This window comes from Gobio gobio, assembly GCF_949357685.1.
Source record: "Gobio gobio genome assembly, chromosome: 25".
NCBI classification, from domain to species: Eukaryota; Metazoa; Chordata; class Actinopteri; order Cypriniformes; family Gobionidae; genus Gobio; species Gobio gobio.
Window position 1 is genome coordinate 11,630,205 of NC_137121.1, and position 18,261 is coordinate 11,648,465.

Below are 18,261 nucleotides of genomic sequence, written 5' to 3' on the forward strand. Positions count from 1 at the left end.
TCCAAACCTTTGACCGGTACTGTATATTAAAATAGAAAACAGAAATTTTAAATTGAAATAATATTTCACAATATTAGTTTTTACTGCATTTTTTGATCAAATAAATGCAGCCTTGATGAGTGTAAGATTAAATTTTTCAACTAAACATCGAAATACATCTAAATAATAAACTAAATTAACCATTTAAACTAAATTACTGATCAAATTATTGATCTAAAGCCCACACTGTCACTGTATGATACTTGAAATTTTTCCAGAATGGCTATACAGCTGAATAAAATTATGCTGCATTATTTTCCTGTTTAACACTGTAAAGCTGCTTTGAAACAATCTACATTGTTAAAAGCGCTATATAAATAAAGTTGACTTGACTTGACTTGACTTTTAAAAACATTAAAAAACGATTAAAAAAATATGACCCCAAAATTTCGAACGGTAGTGTACCTGTCATACATTTTTGATTGAGCTGCAATAGTCGAATGAAAAATGTGTCTCTGCAATGTTGTGTTGATACGGTCCCGCGCACCCATTCTTGTTCAGTTCATCTTCTTAACTCTGTAATCTGCTTAAGGTTAATTAGTCCATCTGCGTGTGGTTACATGCGAGATGCTCCTTATATAGCCTGATCTAATGTTGTGGATTTCCTCACCTCGTCTTGCGATCTGTGCTTTGAGTTTTAAGAATCCTCCTTAAACCTTTTTTCTTTCAGGCTGATCCTCGGCGGACAGCTCGAGATGGTGACGGGAGGCTGGGTCATGACGGATGAAGCCACCGCTCACTATTTCGCCATGATCGATCAGCTTATTGAAGGACATCAGTGGCTGGAGAGAAATCTGGGTATGATTGTTTTTTCGGGTGGTGTGGCTTAGTGGTTAAGGCATTTGCTCTAGATATGGGAGATGCGGGTTTGATCCTAAAAGTGGAATATTTTAATTGGTGTGTTACTGCAGGTGTGATCCCTCGCTCAGCCTGGGCCGTTGATCCGTTCGGGCACAGCGCCACGATGCCTTACCTACTGAAACGGGCGAACATGACCAGCATGCTGATCCAGAGGGTCCATTACTCCATCAAGAAGCACTTTTCTGCCACACGGAGCCTTGAGTTCATGTGGAGGCAGGCCTGGGGTAAACGACTGCAAATACAAAACATGCATTGATATTTAATCCACGCAAAATCAAATTAATACAGGTAAAATGAATGAAGTTACCTTATTAGCAGTGTTATTTTTTATTTTCAGATTCTATTTGAGTAATTTTATTATATGCTTTTGTCGTTTTTTTAGTTTTTCTATTGCTTTAATTGATTTTTTTTTTTCAGTTTTAGTCATTTTAGTACTCCAACTTAATTTATTTCAGTTAGTTGGCAAGACAATATTTAAAAACAACAACTAGTCAACAACTTGCTTGATCATTGACAATTATATGCTACTGACATGAATGATACTTCAAAAAAATCCATTAGACTCTCTTTGAATAGACCAAAGCCATATCTGGAGAGACTTTGGGGATGTGCTCTTGACTTGGGCCAGTTATCTGCTTAGCAACGCCCTAGAAACGGTATAGCAATATGCACCTTAGGAAGTGCCTAGCAACACCTTAGCAACTAACCCAGCATCATGGCAGTGTGTTTTGCATGAGTTAGCGTAAGAGAGGCCAGCTAGTAAAAAGCTGTGTGTGTAAACCTCACTTCCCTGGCACTAGCGGCTGACGCTAGAGAATGCAGTCTTTAGTGTCCTAGTTAACGTGCTCACCTCCCATGCCAGAGACGGCGGTTCAGATCCCGCTCGGAGGGGGTCGAGTTCAACTGGTTCTTTTTGGTGTCGTGACCCGGATGTGAGTGAGGTTTAGGGGGGTGAGTGTAATGGAGGCCAGTTAGTATAAAGCTGTGCAGGTAAACCTCACTCCCCTGATCTCAAGAGGCGTACTAGCGACTGACGCTTGAGACTGCGGACTTTAGTGTCCTAGTTTAGTTAACGTGCCCATCTTACATGCCAGAGAGGGCGGTTCGGATCCTGCTCTGAGCAGTTACACAAGTACCACTCACGTTTCTTCAAAAAATTTAAAAATCTTCTATATATAATAATCTATAACTAGAATATAGCATTTGTAATCATTATCTACATGTGGGTACATAACACACACTCATGTTAATCTTGTGTACCTATTGAGTAGTATTTCATCCTTCATATCTCCAAAGAGTTTTTAGTTTTATCATATTTATAAAAGACAAATACGCTGTACCGATTCTTTCCGAAAACAGCCGAACTCATGGAGTTATGATCCCTGGATAGCTTTCGATCCACTATACATTCATGTTGTTTACATTATATGCGCTTATGACCATTAAAACATAGACATTTGATGCAGTTTCACTCACCACCTGCGGTTTTGACTCATGACCGGGAACAAACACTTGCAGAACTCCGTTGCTACTCTGGAAAAACAAACTGCATCCAATGTTCCCTTAATGCTGGGTTATTTGGGAAGCTGAACAAGGTTCTCTTTCCCTCACAACCAAAAACACACTTCTTTAGTGACATTGTTGATTTATTGGTCTAAAAACTAACCAACCTGGTCTAATCCGAACTTCTGGGAGAAGTGCCCATATAAGGAATTCCGCCCTTTGACGTCATACAGGGCCATACCTGAAAAAAAAAAAAAAAAACCTTCTGAAACTTATTCGAATCCTGAAAGAGTGTATTTGGCACAGAAATACTGCGTCATACATCAAACTAATTTTTTTTAACATTTTGGCCGTGTTTAGAATGAGAATCCAACTCTTTAACAGTGAGTCAGAATGCATGAAATGGCATTTGAAATGTCTAATGAAGGTTTAGGAAAACACAAATCCTTGGCAACCATTTTTGAAAGCTTTGCCAGCGAGTCTTGCCAACCCATCTCAGTGGCTTTGAGACCTACACATCTGAGTTTATTTATTTATTTTTTATCTACAGATATAGAATCGAGCACAGACATGTTCTGCCACATGATGCCGTTTTACAGCTACGACGTGCCTCACACGTGTGGCCCAGACCCGAAGATTTGCTGCCAGTTTGATTTCAAGAGGCTGCCGGGCAGTCGAGTCAACTGCCCCTGGAAGGTGCCGCCCCGCGCCATAACAGATGCCAACGTGGCCGAGAGGTGAGGCTGTAGGGCTGATTAATATGAAACCTGGGAATTCATTTGATTCGGGGGAGTTTAGCCAAAGAATGAATGTGGGTTAATTTCCTGTGTTAGCCAACAAAATTCATTTGTCCATCACCCAGCTGGCGTCAGCTGTATTTATATGGGTTGTGCTTGAACTGGGCTCAAACCCAAATCACGCTCTCTCTCGCTCCACAGAAGAAAACCAGGATATTAACAAGCTTGTAGCAATTAGTATGCACCTGTCCTTACACTTCAGAGGTCTTTGAGGTTTACTGAATAGGCAAAGGGTTTTATGGGTACACTTTTAGCTTCATGAGTCATTTCCTCCCAAATGATCAACCATGTTGTCTTCCTTTTGGTATGACTACAAATTGAACTGCTAAGATGAAAACTATAATATAATGATAATACATTTGTCTGAATTCATTATTTTCCTAAAAAGATTTTTAATAAATACATGTCATATCAAATTGATCTACAATGTTTCCTTTATAAGAAAAACTTTGCATTTTTTTGAAATTCAATTTACTTTGTTTGAAAGACCAAAAATGTCAGGTGGTGCGACCGTCCGAACGTACAAGCAGAAAACAAAACTGCAATAAAAAGGTTAATTTTCTCAATAAAATTCTTAATCAAATAATTTGGCATGATTTTAAATGAGGGGAAATAGTGTATCAGTCCTATTTCAAAACTATTCTATTACTTAAAAAACGTTTGTCCGAAAAATGTACTTCTCCAAATGTCAGGGAGGGCGACCGACATAAAACTGCAATAGCAAAATGAAGTAAGAAATATAAGAAATATATAATGTAATCCGTTATATAATGTATACAAATAATTTTTACAGTTAAAAACAAAACATAAAAACTCCTTATGGAAAATTGGGTGTTTGAACACATAGAAAAGTGTCCGTTTCTATGAGTTGGACTAAAAGGGCAATACATAAAGAAATGGAAAGGGAATTTACCATGTGATATGCATTTTAAATGGTAAATGGACTGCATTTATGAAGCGCTTTCAAAAGACCCATGGCCACCCAAAACACTTTACATATTGCCTCACATTCACCCATTCACTCATTCATACACCAACGACGGTGTCAGCCATGCAAGGTGCCATCCAGTTTGTCGGGAGCAGCTGGGGTTAGGTGTCTTGGTCAGGTGGAACCGGGGATTGAACCACCAACCTTCCGGTTTGTAGACAAACTACATGAACCACTAAGCCACTGCCGCCCCACTACAATGATTCATATGTATATTGTATATTATTTTAAATTAATATATGGTCGCACCACCTGACATTTTCTGGCTGGTAAAATCTTGTTTAATAATGAATTAATGCTGTCCATACATGTTTTTTGCTTAAAATTATTATTTTATTTATCTTAAAAACCTTATTTGTCATTGACCCATTGGGTGATACACTACCATCTGTAAGAATCTTTGTTTTTAAGAGAATTTTAAACAACAATGCTGCATTTATTGGATCAAAAATACAGTAAATACAGTAAAAACAGTAATATTGTGAAATATTATTACAATTTAAAATAACTGAATTTTCACCATCACTACTCCAGTTTTCAGTGTCACATGTTCACAAATCATTCTAACATGCGGATACTTTTCTTATTATTTTCAATGTTAAAAACAGTTGTGCTGCTTAATATTTTTGTGGAAACTGTCATACACTTTTTTCATAATTCTTTGATGAATAAAATGTTTAAAAGAACTGCATTTATTAGAAATAGGAATCTTGTATTACATTATACATGCCTTTACTGTCCCTTTTGAACAATTCAATGCATCCTTGTTGAATAAAAGTATACCTTTTTTTTGTTTTTGTTTTTTAAATGTACTGAGCCCAAACTTGTTCTCTATTTAATGCTTTAATTGTTTTTTAATCGTTGATAGTTTTCATTAAAAAAACAATCCAGTGGATTTACTTCATATTTGACATTTTCTGTTTCAGAGCTGGGGTTCTGCTTGATCAATACCGTAAAAAATCCAAGCTGTTTCGTAGTAAAGTGTTGCTGATTCCTCTGGGGGACGACTTCCGCTACGATAAAGCATTAGAGTGGGACCAGCAGTACTTGAACTACCAGAAACTGTTTGATTACATGAACTCCCACCCAGAAATGCATGTAAAGGTACGTTTACAGGCTCTGACCTATCTATCGATGCAAAACTACAATAACTCTCTGTATGTTTGTCATGAGGATGCTTTAATTAGGTCTAGATCTATCGCTGCAGTGTCAAAAATATAGTTTTTTGTAAACAAACACAGCTCTAACTCAGCATTGAACTAGGAATAATTTAAATGAATAATTTAACTTGTTTGTGAGTGAAGAAAAGATTGAGGATGTTTTTGATTTTGGAAAATGCTGAATTAATTGGAATTGCCCTAAACGCAAATCTCTGTGTTCTCAGGCCCAGTTTGCAACGCTGACAGACTACTTTAATGCGGTGTACAAGGCTAAAGGAGTTGCCCAGGGGACGAGACCACCCGATTACCCTGTGCTGAGCGGAGACTTCTTTGCCTATGCGGATAGAGAGGACCATTACTGGAGTGGATACTACACCTCACGTCCCTTCTATAAAAACCTGGACCGTGTGTTAGAGTCTCACCTACGGTTAGTCAGAGAAACATCCAACTGTAATAGATGAATTAGCTAGGGATGCATGCTATATCGGTACTATAGTTAGTAGCTTATATACACTCACCGGCCACTTTATTAGGTACACCTTGCTAGTACCGAGTTGGATCCACTTTTGCCTTCAGAACTGCCTTAATTCTTCATGGCATTGATTCAACAAGGTGCCTCAGAGAATTTGGTCCATATTGACACGATGGTATCACTCAGATTTGGTCGGCTGCACATCCATAACGCGAAACCCCTGTTCCACCACATCCCAAAGGTGCTCTTTTGGATTGAGATGTGGTGACTGAGGCCTTTTGGGTTTAGTGAACTCAGTCATCTTCAAGAAACCAGTTTGAGATGATTTGACCTTTGTGACATGGCGTGTTATCCTGCTGAAACTTGGAGGATTGACATCCGCAACAAGATTCATGTAGGCTGTGGTGTTTACACAATGCTCAGTTGGTATTAAGGGGCTCAAAGTGTGCCAAGAAAGTACCCCCCACACCATTACACCACCATCAGCAGCTTGGACATTTAATTAATACAAGGCAGGATGGATCCAAGCGTGCATGCTTTTTTTCGCCAAATACTGACCATACCATCTGAACGTTGCATCAGACCAGGCAATGTTTTCTCAATCTTCTATTGCCCAATTTTGGTGTGCCGTAGCCTCAGTTTCCTGTTCTTAGCTGACAGGAGTGGCACAGGTGTGATGATCTGCTGCTGTAGCTCATCTGCTTTAAGGCTTGACGTGTTGTGCATTCAGAGATGCTCTTCTGCAGACGTTGATTGTATCGAGTGGTTATTTGAGTTACTGTTGCCATTCTATTAGCTCCAACCAGTCTAGCTATTCTCCTCTGACATCAAGGTATTTTTGCCCACAAGCAGTTTCTGAAATATTCAGACCAGCCTTTCGGGAATGAATTAGCAAATTGTGCGCACGATTGACTTTTTTCTTCTTCTTGCATGTCATGTGCGGGGCTCCGTACTTCCCCATTCTGATGCTCAGTTTGAACTTCAGCAGATTTCTTGACCATGGCTTCGTCCAAAAACCTAGGCAGCTGACTCATTGCCTTATCTGACAAATGCAGCGTTTGTGCATGAAGGCACCTCACGAAAACTAATTTAGGACAGACTTCTTAGGCAGTGTAACCGTTTAATGATCTACAGCAAAATAGAGAGAGCTTTGGTGAGAACTACACAAATATTTAATTACTACATTAGTAATTTCTCTCTAGAAATGACATCAGAAGTGGAAAATGTTGGTAAAAAACGTATATTTACACACAAACTGACCAGCAAACGCAACTTTCGGACGCCTTTTTTTTTTTCCCCTGCTCAACTGTCACAGAATGGAAAGCACATGATTGTGGGATATCAAAAGCAGCGAAGGATACAAATATGCTACCTTCAAAAATCGATCAGATGAAGGTCTCTCTGAAGACAGGAAGTGGAGCTAACATTAGATTCGGACGTGCCTTGATGCCTTCCTGCCATGAAATGTGTCCTCCGAAGGCAGCATCTCCCAGGTTTCGGACGCAGCTCCTGTCTACATGCCTAAATGCATTCAGTTGCTGCCATGTGATTGGCTGATTAGATAATTGTGTTAACAAGCAGTTAAACAGGTGTATCTAGTAAAGTGGCCGGTGAGTGTATATATATTTTTTACATTTATTGATATCGGACGATATTTAATTGTGCATGCTCATTTCCCAATTTTTACATGTAGATCACATTTGCCATCATCTAATGCTCACTTAACGTTATTCTGTTAAAAACACTAATGATTTTATCACACTGTTAAATGTAATCTTTAGAAAATCTAATATTAATATGCATTTTTAATTGTACATTATAATGTTGTGATGCCTAAATTCACTTGTAGCATTTAAGATGACTGTATTGCAGTCTTTAGTGTTTTATTTTTAATTGAAAACTAGTCTTCTAAAGCCACTTATTAATTTTTAAACATGAATAATTTAACAACACTTGTAGCATTTAAAATGATTTGATTTGTAGTTTTATTGTTTTATTTGAATTGAATTTAAAATATGTAATTAATATTAATGTAATAAAATATTTAATCATTTAAATTATAATTTAGTTTTATTTTATATAAAAAAAGTATTATTAATTGTGGCTATTTTTTGGTTTTTGGCTATAACATGGAACATAATTATGTATTTATCCCCATTGGCCAACATTTTATCAAAATGTAATTTTAATCAGTGGATAGTGTTTAATGTTTCACAGAATCAAACTACAAATGGTTTGTTTATAATTGTCTATAAATTAAGCTGGGATTGAAGAGCATTTTTACATAAAGCTGTTATTTAACACATTGTTAACAATTCAACAAGCAGCTTTCAGTCAAAAATGTTGCTAACAAGGTTTTGTGGAAGCCTTTTAATGTTTTAATTGGCAACATTTAAATGTGCACTAACAAACTGCTGTTGAGGATATCTGAATTGAATCCATTATTTTAGCAACTTTGGAAAGCGTCTGGTTTTATTTGCCAGAGATTCAATTATGCTTTGAATAATGGCCTGTTCTCTGCGGTATTACTGGGGAATAATTTAAATAGTTATTCTCCACCTGGGTGAAAGTTTTTCTCCTGAATTGAGCACGTCATTATTGTCATTACTTGCTTTTTCAATTCTATTTTCATTGGTTTGTCAGCTTGTCAAGTGTCATGCACCATTGCATTTTAAGACTGAATGTTTGTTTGGGTTTGTGTTTGTCTTTGTTTCTTGTAGAGGGGCAGAAATTCTCTACAGTTTGGCGGTGGCTCATGTGAGACGTGCGGGCATGGAAGGCCGTTACCCCATTTCAGATTACTCCCTCCTGACCGACGCCAGGCGCAACATAGGGCTGTTCCAGCACCATGATGCCATCACGGGCACCGCCAAGGAGGCTGTTGTCATCGACTATGGAAACAGGTCTCTGGATAAAAGCTAGCAGATTTGATCCTCATTAACTGATTGAGGACGTTTAGAAATCGAAGAAAGTCTCTCAGGGTGATATTTGTGATATCTTTGATGGGCCATTTTCCGCCTTTAGATTTGTAAGCGGTTCTTGATTCGATTCTTTTCCTCTCTGCAGGCTATTACGTTCTCTGGTCGGTCTGAAACGAGTGATCATTAATGCTGCACACTTCCTGGTGATAAAAAATAAAGACATTTATCGCTTCTACCAAACGGAGCCTTTCTTAGAGACGGTGAGGAGCGGTGTTGGTTTTTCTAAAATCAGCAAGTGTGTTTAAGAGTTTGACCTTTGACCTCTGTTCATGTGAACGTAGGACGATAGACGTGCCACACAGGATTCTCTCCCGCAGCGGACACTTATTGAGCTGGAATCTTCTCCCAGGTGACAGATCAACAGATCTTGAATGTCTCAAATGTGGTCATTTTGTTCTGTGTGCTGATATGATTTTCGTCCTTCCTCCTCCTCAGGTATCTAGTGCTGTTTAACCCTGTCGAGCAGGAGCGTCTGTGTGTGGTCACCGTTCTGGTGAATTCGGCAAGAGTGAGGGTGCTCACAGAAGACGGGCAAACGTTACCGGTTCAACTCAGCGCACAGTGGATGTCCGCCGTTGAGATGAGTGGAGAGGTTTACCTGGTGCGTCCAATTGTGTCTTTTTTTCCTTGGAAGCATCTCACATAAATGTAGCCTCAACCTATATGCTTGTTTCTTCCTTCAGGCCTCTTTCATGGCCCGCCTCCCCGCTCTGGGATTGGCCGTCTTCCACCTGTACGACTCTGCTGACTCGCCCATGACCCTGCGCTCTGATACGCTGCTTAGGATACCGGGGCGGGGTCAGAGCATACGAGGTTTGGATCCTCTGCCCGTGCGATCGCAAACGGTAGACGCCCAACCGTTCTACATCCAGAGCCAGGCTCTCACTCTAGGCTTCTCTGGAACCACAGGCCTGTTGGAGGTGAGATTATTTTTTTTTATGCATTGCCTTTGTTTTACCTTGCAGGAAGTAAAGGGAGAATCAACTGCTAAATCCACACGGACAGAATACGCATTGATTGAGTCAATGGCACAATTAATTCTTAGTGAATTTACATAAACGGGGATGTCCAAGATATAGGTTATCTTCTAATATTAGAAATGTTTAATTTCGACATCAGTCTATATATATATATAGCTGACATTATATATTTGCGCATGCTCATTTCCCACATTTTCTTTTATATACCGTACATTTATGTTGTGAAGCCTAAATTCACTTATAGCATTTAAAATGATTCATTACAGTTGTATTTTTTATTTATTTTGGCTAAATAGTATAGAATTAGTTATCAGCCAATATTAGAGATTTTTTATTTATTGACATCAGTCTATATCAGAGGTCTCAAACTCATTTTACCTGGGGGCCGCTGGAGGTAGACTCTGGGTCAGGCTGGGCCGCATCAAGGATTACACATAAAAAGTGTTTAAAGCAGGGGTCTCAAACTCATTTTACCTGGGGGTAGACTCTGGAATTACACATAAAAAGTGTTTAAAGCAGGGGTCTCAAACTCATTTTACCTGGGGGTAGACTCTGGAATTACACATAAAAGTGTTTAAAGTATTCCAAAAAAAGTAGCACAACTGATCCAATCTTCTCAATTTTTATTATTAACAGTTCTTCAACATGAATGTTTCTTCTGAACATGAACTGTTCCTCTGTATTTGAACTAAATATAGCCTATAGAAATTAAATAATGTAACATTATGCACGCAACAACTCAGCAAAAATGTGCTTTTCAGAGCAACGCGCGGGCCGCACTAACACTAAACTTTGATGTCAAGAAGGGAGCCACAAAATATCATCCTGCGGGCCGCGAGTTTGAGACCACTGGTCTATATGGTGTGTATATATATCAGCTGATATTGGATATTAAGGGCCCTATCCTACACCTGGTGCACAACGTTTTTTGGCTAGTTTCAGCCCGACAGTTATCATTTTCACATCCAGCACCACGTTGTTTAAATAGCAAACCCATCTGTTCGCCAATGGGCATGCTGGTCTGAAAACAAGGTGTGTTCAGGCGCATTATTGGCGTGTTGCTATTTTGAGGCGACTGAAAACGACTGCGCCATTGACCAACAAGATCCTGGTCTTAAGTCAATAGCGCAGTATTTGATGTGTTATTTAAAGGCTGTGTTAGTAATATGCGTCTTTAGGTGGGGGCACGTGCGTACACTCTGCTTATTACACACACAGGGTGTACACGCAGCAGCACACAAAAAAATGGTAATATTAAAAATAAAAGGATTCCTCTCTGGAGAAGCGTTCAGTCTTTCCGCCATGTAAATAGCGAATCCGTCATGGTGCAAGCGCAACTGGCTTTTAAAGGGAATGGGAGATGAGACTGTGATTGGTTTATTTCATATTACGCCCAAAACACACCCATTACTCATTAAGAGACTAGGGACAACCCTTTTGGACCATGCGCCTGATGCAGCAACCGTTTTTCCCGTCTTTAACTAGCAAAAGTGGATTCGAACACGCCCTAAGTGCACCTGCGCCATGTGCTTCAGACAATGCGCTCAGATCATTAAAATAGGGCCCTTAATTGTGCATTAACGCTGTTAAATGTAATCTTTAGCAAATCTCACTATGAATATCCAGTACTGAATATTTATATCGGCCATAATATGAATTATAATAATAATTGTAACGATAATTATCAGCTTGATGGTATCAGCCAGAATTGTGCATCACTAGAAAATATTGAAAATATTTGAAAGGAAAGGGAATAATGCCCTGAAGAATGCTGAAAATCAACTCCACTGAGCAAATATAGCAAGTTAATAAAAAAGGAAGTTTCCAAGCTATGACATCAGCAGTCTACTTTTAGTTTTTTTTTTTCTTATTGGTTGCCAAATGACATGAAGCGCATCCCTGCCCTATTTTTGTAGTACATATGCTGTTGTGTCCTTTTTTAGAATCTGAGTCAGCAGATAAGTCTACAATGATTAACTCACTCTCTCTCTCACACACACTCTTTTCTCCGTCAGAGCATTCGACGTAAAGACGATCCCCAGGAGGTGAGGGTACAGATTCAGTTCCTCACATACGGAACTCGACCCACCAAGGACAAGAGCGGGGCCTATCTCTTCCTGCCGGACGGAAATGCCAAGGTAGTCTCCGGTAATCTTGACTGGGGTGAAAAGCAATTTATCAAACAACGTGGGGTGAATTAACACCTTCCTTTCTGCTCGTTCTCAGCCCTATTCGCAGAGAGAAGCCCCTATAGTGCGTGTGGTGGAAGGTCCTCTCTTCGCTGAGGTTGTGGCACATTATCAACACTTCCAGCAGACGGTCCGCATTCATAATGTTCCAGGTACTCCCTCCATCTTTTGGCGTCCATCTGTTCCGCACACAAGCACGATCGTGTGAGGACATCTTGCCCTGTCTGATCAATTATTCCTGACATCACTCTGTGTCTCTGTCGTTCAGGAGTTGATGGTCTTTCTGTGGACATCACCACCATGGTGGACATTAGAGATCAAAATAACAAGGAGCTGGCCATGCGGTTGGTTACCGACATCCAGAGCGGAGACACTTTCTACACCGACCTCAACGGCTTCCAGGTGAAGTCCACGTCTACAAACTCTTAATCTGTCAGGTTCAAACGAACTGCCGCTTTGTTCTTCGGAGTCTTTAAACTAAACTTAAAATAAAGCATCATAGAGCAGAGGTTCATGATAGTTTGGCCTAGACTCTACCAGATAGTCAAGCTAACGCTCCACAATTTCCCTCCTCTTCAGATCCAGCCTCGACGGTACCTCCCGAAACTTCCACTGCAAGCTAATTTCTACCCCATGCCCACCACGGCATATATTCAGGACAGCCAGTATCGGCTCACGCTCCACGCGGCCCAGGCACTGGGGGTCAGCAGCCTGGCCAGCGGTGAGTAGGGTTCACAAATACTGATAGTCTCGTGTAGCCAGACCTTCAGACTGAGGGCAGAAGGTCTGGACTCTTTTGCAGCTTTCAGTGGTTGAAGACCGACCCAAGAGGACATTTGACTGACATGTAATGCAACTAGGGTTGGGTACCGAACTCGGTACTTTTAAGGGCACCGACCGAATTACGTCGGTACTACAGAGTACCGATTCACATTAAATCAATCGGTACAAAATTTCGGTACCTGAGAATGCATCTGGTGATATAGACTAGTGTCTGTGAATATTAAAACCGCAAAAAGACTATTTAAATACGAATCCTGCGTGTCTCTGTGCGAATGAATGCTGTAGAAGCGTGGTTTACCACACACACATACACACACATACACACACACACTATCGCGCTCACTATCACTATGAAGGTCGCATGTTTCCATCTCTGCCGTCTCATATGAGGACATGAACGCACGAACGTCATCGCCAGAGCCACTGAGAGTCACTTTATGAGCATTTTACCGTTTCATTTGAGAAAAACTACCGTCATATCATAAACACAGAAACTCAAAGGAACGGCAACCCGTCAAAATAAAAGTCCGGTTTATCTTGACAAATACATCACTGTTGTACAGTAGAATTTAGATGTCTCAATTAATAATACTAACACAAATGTAATAATAATAATCAAAACTTTATTTTTTAAGTAATAAATAAAAAAAATTCTGTTTTAATGTTTTAATTTTAACCGTATAAAGCTCAGTTGTGCAGAACTTTTTTTGACAAAAAAAGTTTAATTATATTAAAAGATAAATTTAATGAATGTCTTATGGCTTCATTTGATTACCAGAAAATACACAGCACATAATTTGTGGGAAATCTTTTCATAGAAATGAAATAAAAAATAAAAAAATATGGTTGTTTTTATTAATTAAATGTAAGTACCTAGTAGCCTACTATCTAGTAAATATTACAGTATAAACATCACAGACAATTAGGGTTGGGCATCGTTTTGATTTGAACGATTCTGATTCCGATTCCGATTCTTAGTTTCGATTACGGTTCTTTTCGATTCTCGATTCCGATTCTTTGAGGGGTGGAGTCACAACATGTCACAGGCTCATTTCACAGAGGAAAATTGCATTTTGATTCAATAATGAGTTTTAGTTTTGGGACTTTCTCCGCTGGCATTTTCACTTGCTTTGCTGCAAAGGTGAATGGAGTTTCACATGAGTCCCGGTTTACAATAGCATTAACAGCAGTCATATTAGGACTGCTACTAGGGTGGGCAATTTGCGTATAGCTACATTTATCTACGAGGGGGAAAAATAATTTCAGTAACGTTGTTGTTCACCACAATTCGCAATTTGGTCAAGGGCTTTGTTATTACACTACAATCACTTACCTGATTATGACGAGGTGGGATAATGTTAGTTCACCCTGAAATGAAAATAAAGCCATCTTTTACTCACCCAGCTGTTGTTCAAATGCGCGTGTTCCTGTGTGTGCGCACACTCCAAGCCGCAGTAGCCTCATGACAACCGGTACACAATATTCACTTAAGGAGGTTATATTATTAATATTATTTCTTATCATATACGTTATAGAAAAGACGAGAGTCGCGTTTTTTTCTATTGAGCTTGATTTCTCAACATGGTTATGTGTGTGTGTGTGTGTGTGTGTGTGTGTGTGCTTATCCTGTTTGCAATGACAACAGTGCGAGTTATTATAGTAGGCATGAGCTCCGGCGGCTGCTGACGGCTCATAGTGTACACAGAGGAGCGCGCTCAGAATAACGGCCGAGCTCAGTGTTTTGACTGAATAATACGGGTTTGTTCTCGCAAAACCTTATAGTGTGCCCCTGAACACTTTCCATACGGCGCGCGTCTCCCTGTATCGTTGCGTGATACATTTGTTTATTTTTTGTAATGTTTTAGCTGATCGCCATTCACTGCCATAATAGGAAGGAGCGCGTGCAGGAACAGTATTTTAAATGTCATAGGACATAGGGCACTGGGACAACATCAGGGTAAGTAAAAGAAGGCTTTATTTTCATTTCAGGGTGAACTATCCCTTTAATAGCGTTGGTTAGCGCAGGGTTGCCCGAGGAGGACAGACCTGCAGCATTTCAAACACGCTACACTCGTTAATTTATACACCACATATTTGTAGTACATCCTCCCGTGCAAGAAATAAGTTTGTCATTTGTGTTGCACTGTGCCGACCCAGGCTTTTTTTTTAAGTGAAATAAAGCCACACTTTTGAGCGCCGCTTACCGTGCTCTATGGCTGCAACAGAACAAACGGGCGCGCCAAGCACTTCCGAAAACTTGCGCGTTTGGAACCGATGATCGGAATCGAAAACAAAATTTCTAAACGATTCCAATGGCATCGTTATTTTTTAAAGGGTTCCAAGTTGGAACCGGTTCTCGATGCCCAACCCTACAGACAATGGCAGACAGAGACCAGGGCAGCTCTGGCATAATGTCAATAACATTTCTATAAATGACTTACAGGTTATTTATATTTATTGATGTAAATCCCTAAAGTACCGAAAAAAGGTACCGTTGGGTACCGGTACCGAATTCCGGGTACCGGTACCGATATCGGTTAAAATGTGAACGGTACCCAACTCTAAACGCAACCAATCACATTTAGATTTTTGACGCGTCATGTTTAGGGGCGTGAAAATGTAAAGTCGATGCAATAACAGACTGGTGATGACGACTTCGAAACTCCTGTGAAGTGTTTCCAGAAAAGTGTGCCATATGCATCAGAGGTACCATATTGCTTATTGTCCAGTGTTATAGATTTTTTTTAATTAACTTTTATTTATTATTTTTATTGATACACATTGATTTGTATTATATTTTATATAATCATTGACCATTTTGCACAAAATATATCAGATATTGGATATTATTTACATAAACTTTAAAATGACAGCATGCAGCCTAACTTTTTAATTGGCTTATTAATATTAATTTATGCTTTTGTTTCGCAGTAACCTTCCTGAATCATGTCCTAATTAATATACACATGTTGAGCCTTTGGCATAGTAGGATTCAAACTTTTTACACCTGTGTACCAAATCGAGCTGCCAGTACTGTTGAAAAACTTGCCTCATTATGCTGTTTTCAATTTAGTATCGACTTCGTACCAAAGTACCAGTTCTTTTTAGGTCCATAGCGGTGAGTTCTTAGTAGGATGGAACATGAATCAGGGGCTGAGACGGCAGGGAGGTGGAAAACACTAACAGTGGGACACGGCGCTCTGGTTCTGTATTGATTTGATGCAATGTATCCCATAATGAAGATGAAGTGTGTGTACTGTCTAATGCTTTGCCTCACTCTATCCTATTATCCTCCTCTCCCTCTTCATCTTTCCCTTGTATGCTCTTTCCATCTTCTGCAGGTCAGCTGGAGGTGATCCTAGACCGCAGACTGATGCAAGACGATAACAGGGGTCTAGGGCAGGGACTGAAGGACAACAAACGAACGGCCAACCGCTTCCGCCTTCTGCTGGAGAGGAGGAGCAGCAGTGGAATGGTGAGTTCTGATTGCACAAGGATTTCCAGGTTCAAACTTTGGTTGATTTACATGTCAGTCAGCTGGTGGTTCTTTTGTCAGGATAAGCATGTACTACTAATCCAATCACACAAATGACATTTAAAGGTGCGGTATGTAAGATCGACAGCTAGTGGGACTGCAGTCCAAATTCAAATTATTGGAGAGGGTTGTTTCTCCGCTCCCTCCTCCTCGGTTCCGACGCTCACACTGGTTGCCAGTTATGAGGACATGCAGAATAAATGCATGGCAACTGACAATGGATTTATCTGAGTTTTAAAATGCCTCTGGTCAGCTTTTTAGATCGATACCGAGGCCTTTTAGGCCCTTTTAGAACCTGCGATTTCTGACCTCGTTTGTTTTAGCGGTGTTGAAATTTGGACGTGGACGATTCTACATCGATGCAGTAATACACCATAATCGATTATAGCCTACTGACATAATTCGTCACATTCGCGCTTCTTGCGTTAGCGTAAAATGACGAAGCACAAAAGAAAGTAATAAAAAAATGCACTCACTATTTTAACATTTACAGCGTGTGTGCATAAGTGTATGTGTGTGCAAGCGAGTGTGTGTCCGTGTGTGTGTGCGAGGCTGCGTGCGTGTGTGTGTGTGTGTGTGTGCGTGCAAGGCTGCATGTGTGTGAGCGTTATTGTAACTTAAGTACACTACAGTTTCATGCGCTTTTAGTATTTACTAATGTTTTTTAGTTCTAAATGCTCCTGTCTTCAGACGTGTTTGATGTTTGCTACATTCAGGAAGTGTACTTTCTTGGAGTAGATAAAATAGAATGGGAGGTCATATATCTGGCTGCTTTTATTCATTGACAAAAATGTAACCATGTGCAGTAATATTGAAAATTGATATTTAATCGAAACAAATCGTTGACATGACAATCGTAATCGAACTGAATAGTGAGACCATCGACGAGTTACACTCCTAGTTTGTTTGCTGGTTTCCGTGGCTGATACTCAGTGTTTTTCACCAACTGGCAACCCAGGGTGTCAAAATACTATTAGGTAAATTGGCAGCTGGCGGGATCACACAGACCAAAACTTTAAACAGACATTCCGACACGGAACGCACATTTCATAGTATAATATAAGTATGTGAAGCATGTTTCCTAAATATCTGCAAACATATTATGGCATTTTTGTGCTTTTAGTACAGTAAAAAAAATGACATACAGCACCTTTAAGAGTCCTCTGTAATGATATTATGTAATGATAATAATTTATAACGCATAGTTTACTCACTACTAAATGCCTCAAACTAAACTAAATATATTTTAAGAATTAAAAGACAAAATCCCTTACTAGTTCTTCCCCAGACTTAGGTTAGTACACGCTTATTCCCGCCAACTTAGACAGGAAGAGATTGCCTGACAGACATGTAAAGCAGCCCATTAAACAAAATTAATTAAATCAAGTTCAAATTAAATTAAAGGATTAGTTCACTTCAAAACGAAAATTTCCTGATAATTTACTCACCCCCATCTCATCCAAGATGTTAATTTCTTTTCTACTGAAGAAAGAAAGATATGTTTTTAGAGGAAAATATTCCAGGATTTTTCTTCATGTAATAGACTTCAATGGCAACCAACGGGTTGAAGGTCCAAATCAATGCAGTTTCGAAGGGCTTCAGAGGCGAAATGATGCGAAACGATCGGTCATATTAAAACAAAATAAAAAAAACAAGTTCCTGTCTTTTTAACTACAAATGCTGGATGTGGCGAGGTGGGCGAGCGAGTCCTCTCATGAGGGAGCTCGGTGGCATATAAGTACGAGCGACACCAGTGAAGGACGAGAGAGGACCAGGCCTGTGTTATGTTTTACACTATGTGTGCTTCCTGTTCACTGTTTTATTTTCTATTTTCATTCAAATTCACTTTGTCAGCCGGTTCCTGCCTTCTTCCTCCTTTTTAATGACGACCTCGCTTCTACGCGTTACACTCGACTTTGGTGTTGTGATTCTTCACGGCGTATGACGCCATCTCACCGGAAAGGTCACGCGTG

General features: G+C 39.8%; 1 protein-coding gene across 6 annotated transcripts in view; it reads left to right on the forward strand.

The window, feature by feature from the left end:
* Nucleotides 1-18,261, forward strand: part of man2a2 (mannosidase, alpha, class 2A, member 2) — a 43,018-nt gene that overhangs the window by 15,845 nt on the left and 8,912 nt on the right. For all 6 annotated transcript variants that reach the window (XM_079808724.1, XM_079808727.1, XM_079808725.1 and 3 more), the window contains exons 7-21: nucleotides 710-837; nucleotides 951-1,124; nucleotides 2,954-3,140; nucleotides 5,115-5,292; nucleotides 5,573-5,775; nucleotides 8,541-8,723; nucleotides 8,887-9,001; nucleotides 9,083-9,150; nucleotides 9,237-9,402; nucleotides 9,485-9,721; nucleotides 11,797-11,919; nucleotides 12,008-12,122; nucleotides 12,239-12,372; nucleotides 12,550-12,691; nucleotides 16,095-16,228. In XM_079808724.1, the coding sequence (XP_079664850.1) occupies nucleotides 710-837; nucleotides 951-1,124; nucleotides 2,954-3,140; nucleotides 5,115-5,292; nucleotides 5,573-5,775; nucleotides 8,541-8,723; nucleotides 8,887-9,001; nucleotides 9,083-9,150; nucleotides 9,237-9,402; nucleotides 9,485-9,721; nucleotides 11,797-11,919; nucleotides 12,008-12,122; nucleotides 12,239-12,372; nucleotides 12,550-12,691; nucleotides 16,095-16,228 (2,287 nt within the window). The remainder of the gene's footprint in view (nucleotides 1-709; nucleotides 838-950; nucleotides 1,125-2,953; nucleotides 3,141-5,114; nucleotides 5,293-5,572; nucleotides 5,776-8,540; nucleotides 8,724-8,886; nucleotides 9,002-9,082; nucleotides 9,151-9,236; nucleotides 9,403-9,484; nucleotides 9,722-11,796; nucleotides 11,920-12,007; nucleotides 12,123-12,238; nucleotides 12,373-12,549; nucleotides 12,692-16,094; nucleotides 16,229-18,261) is intronic.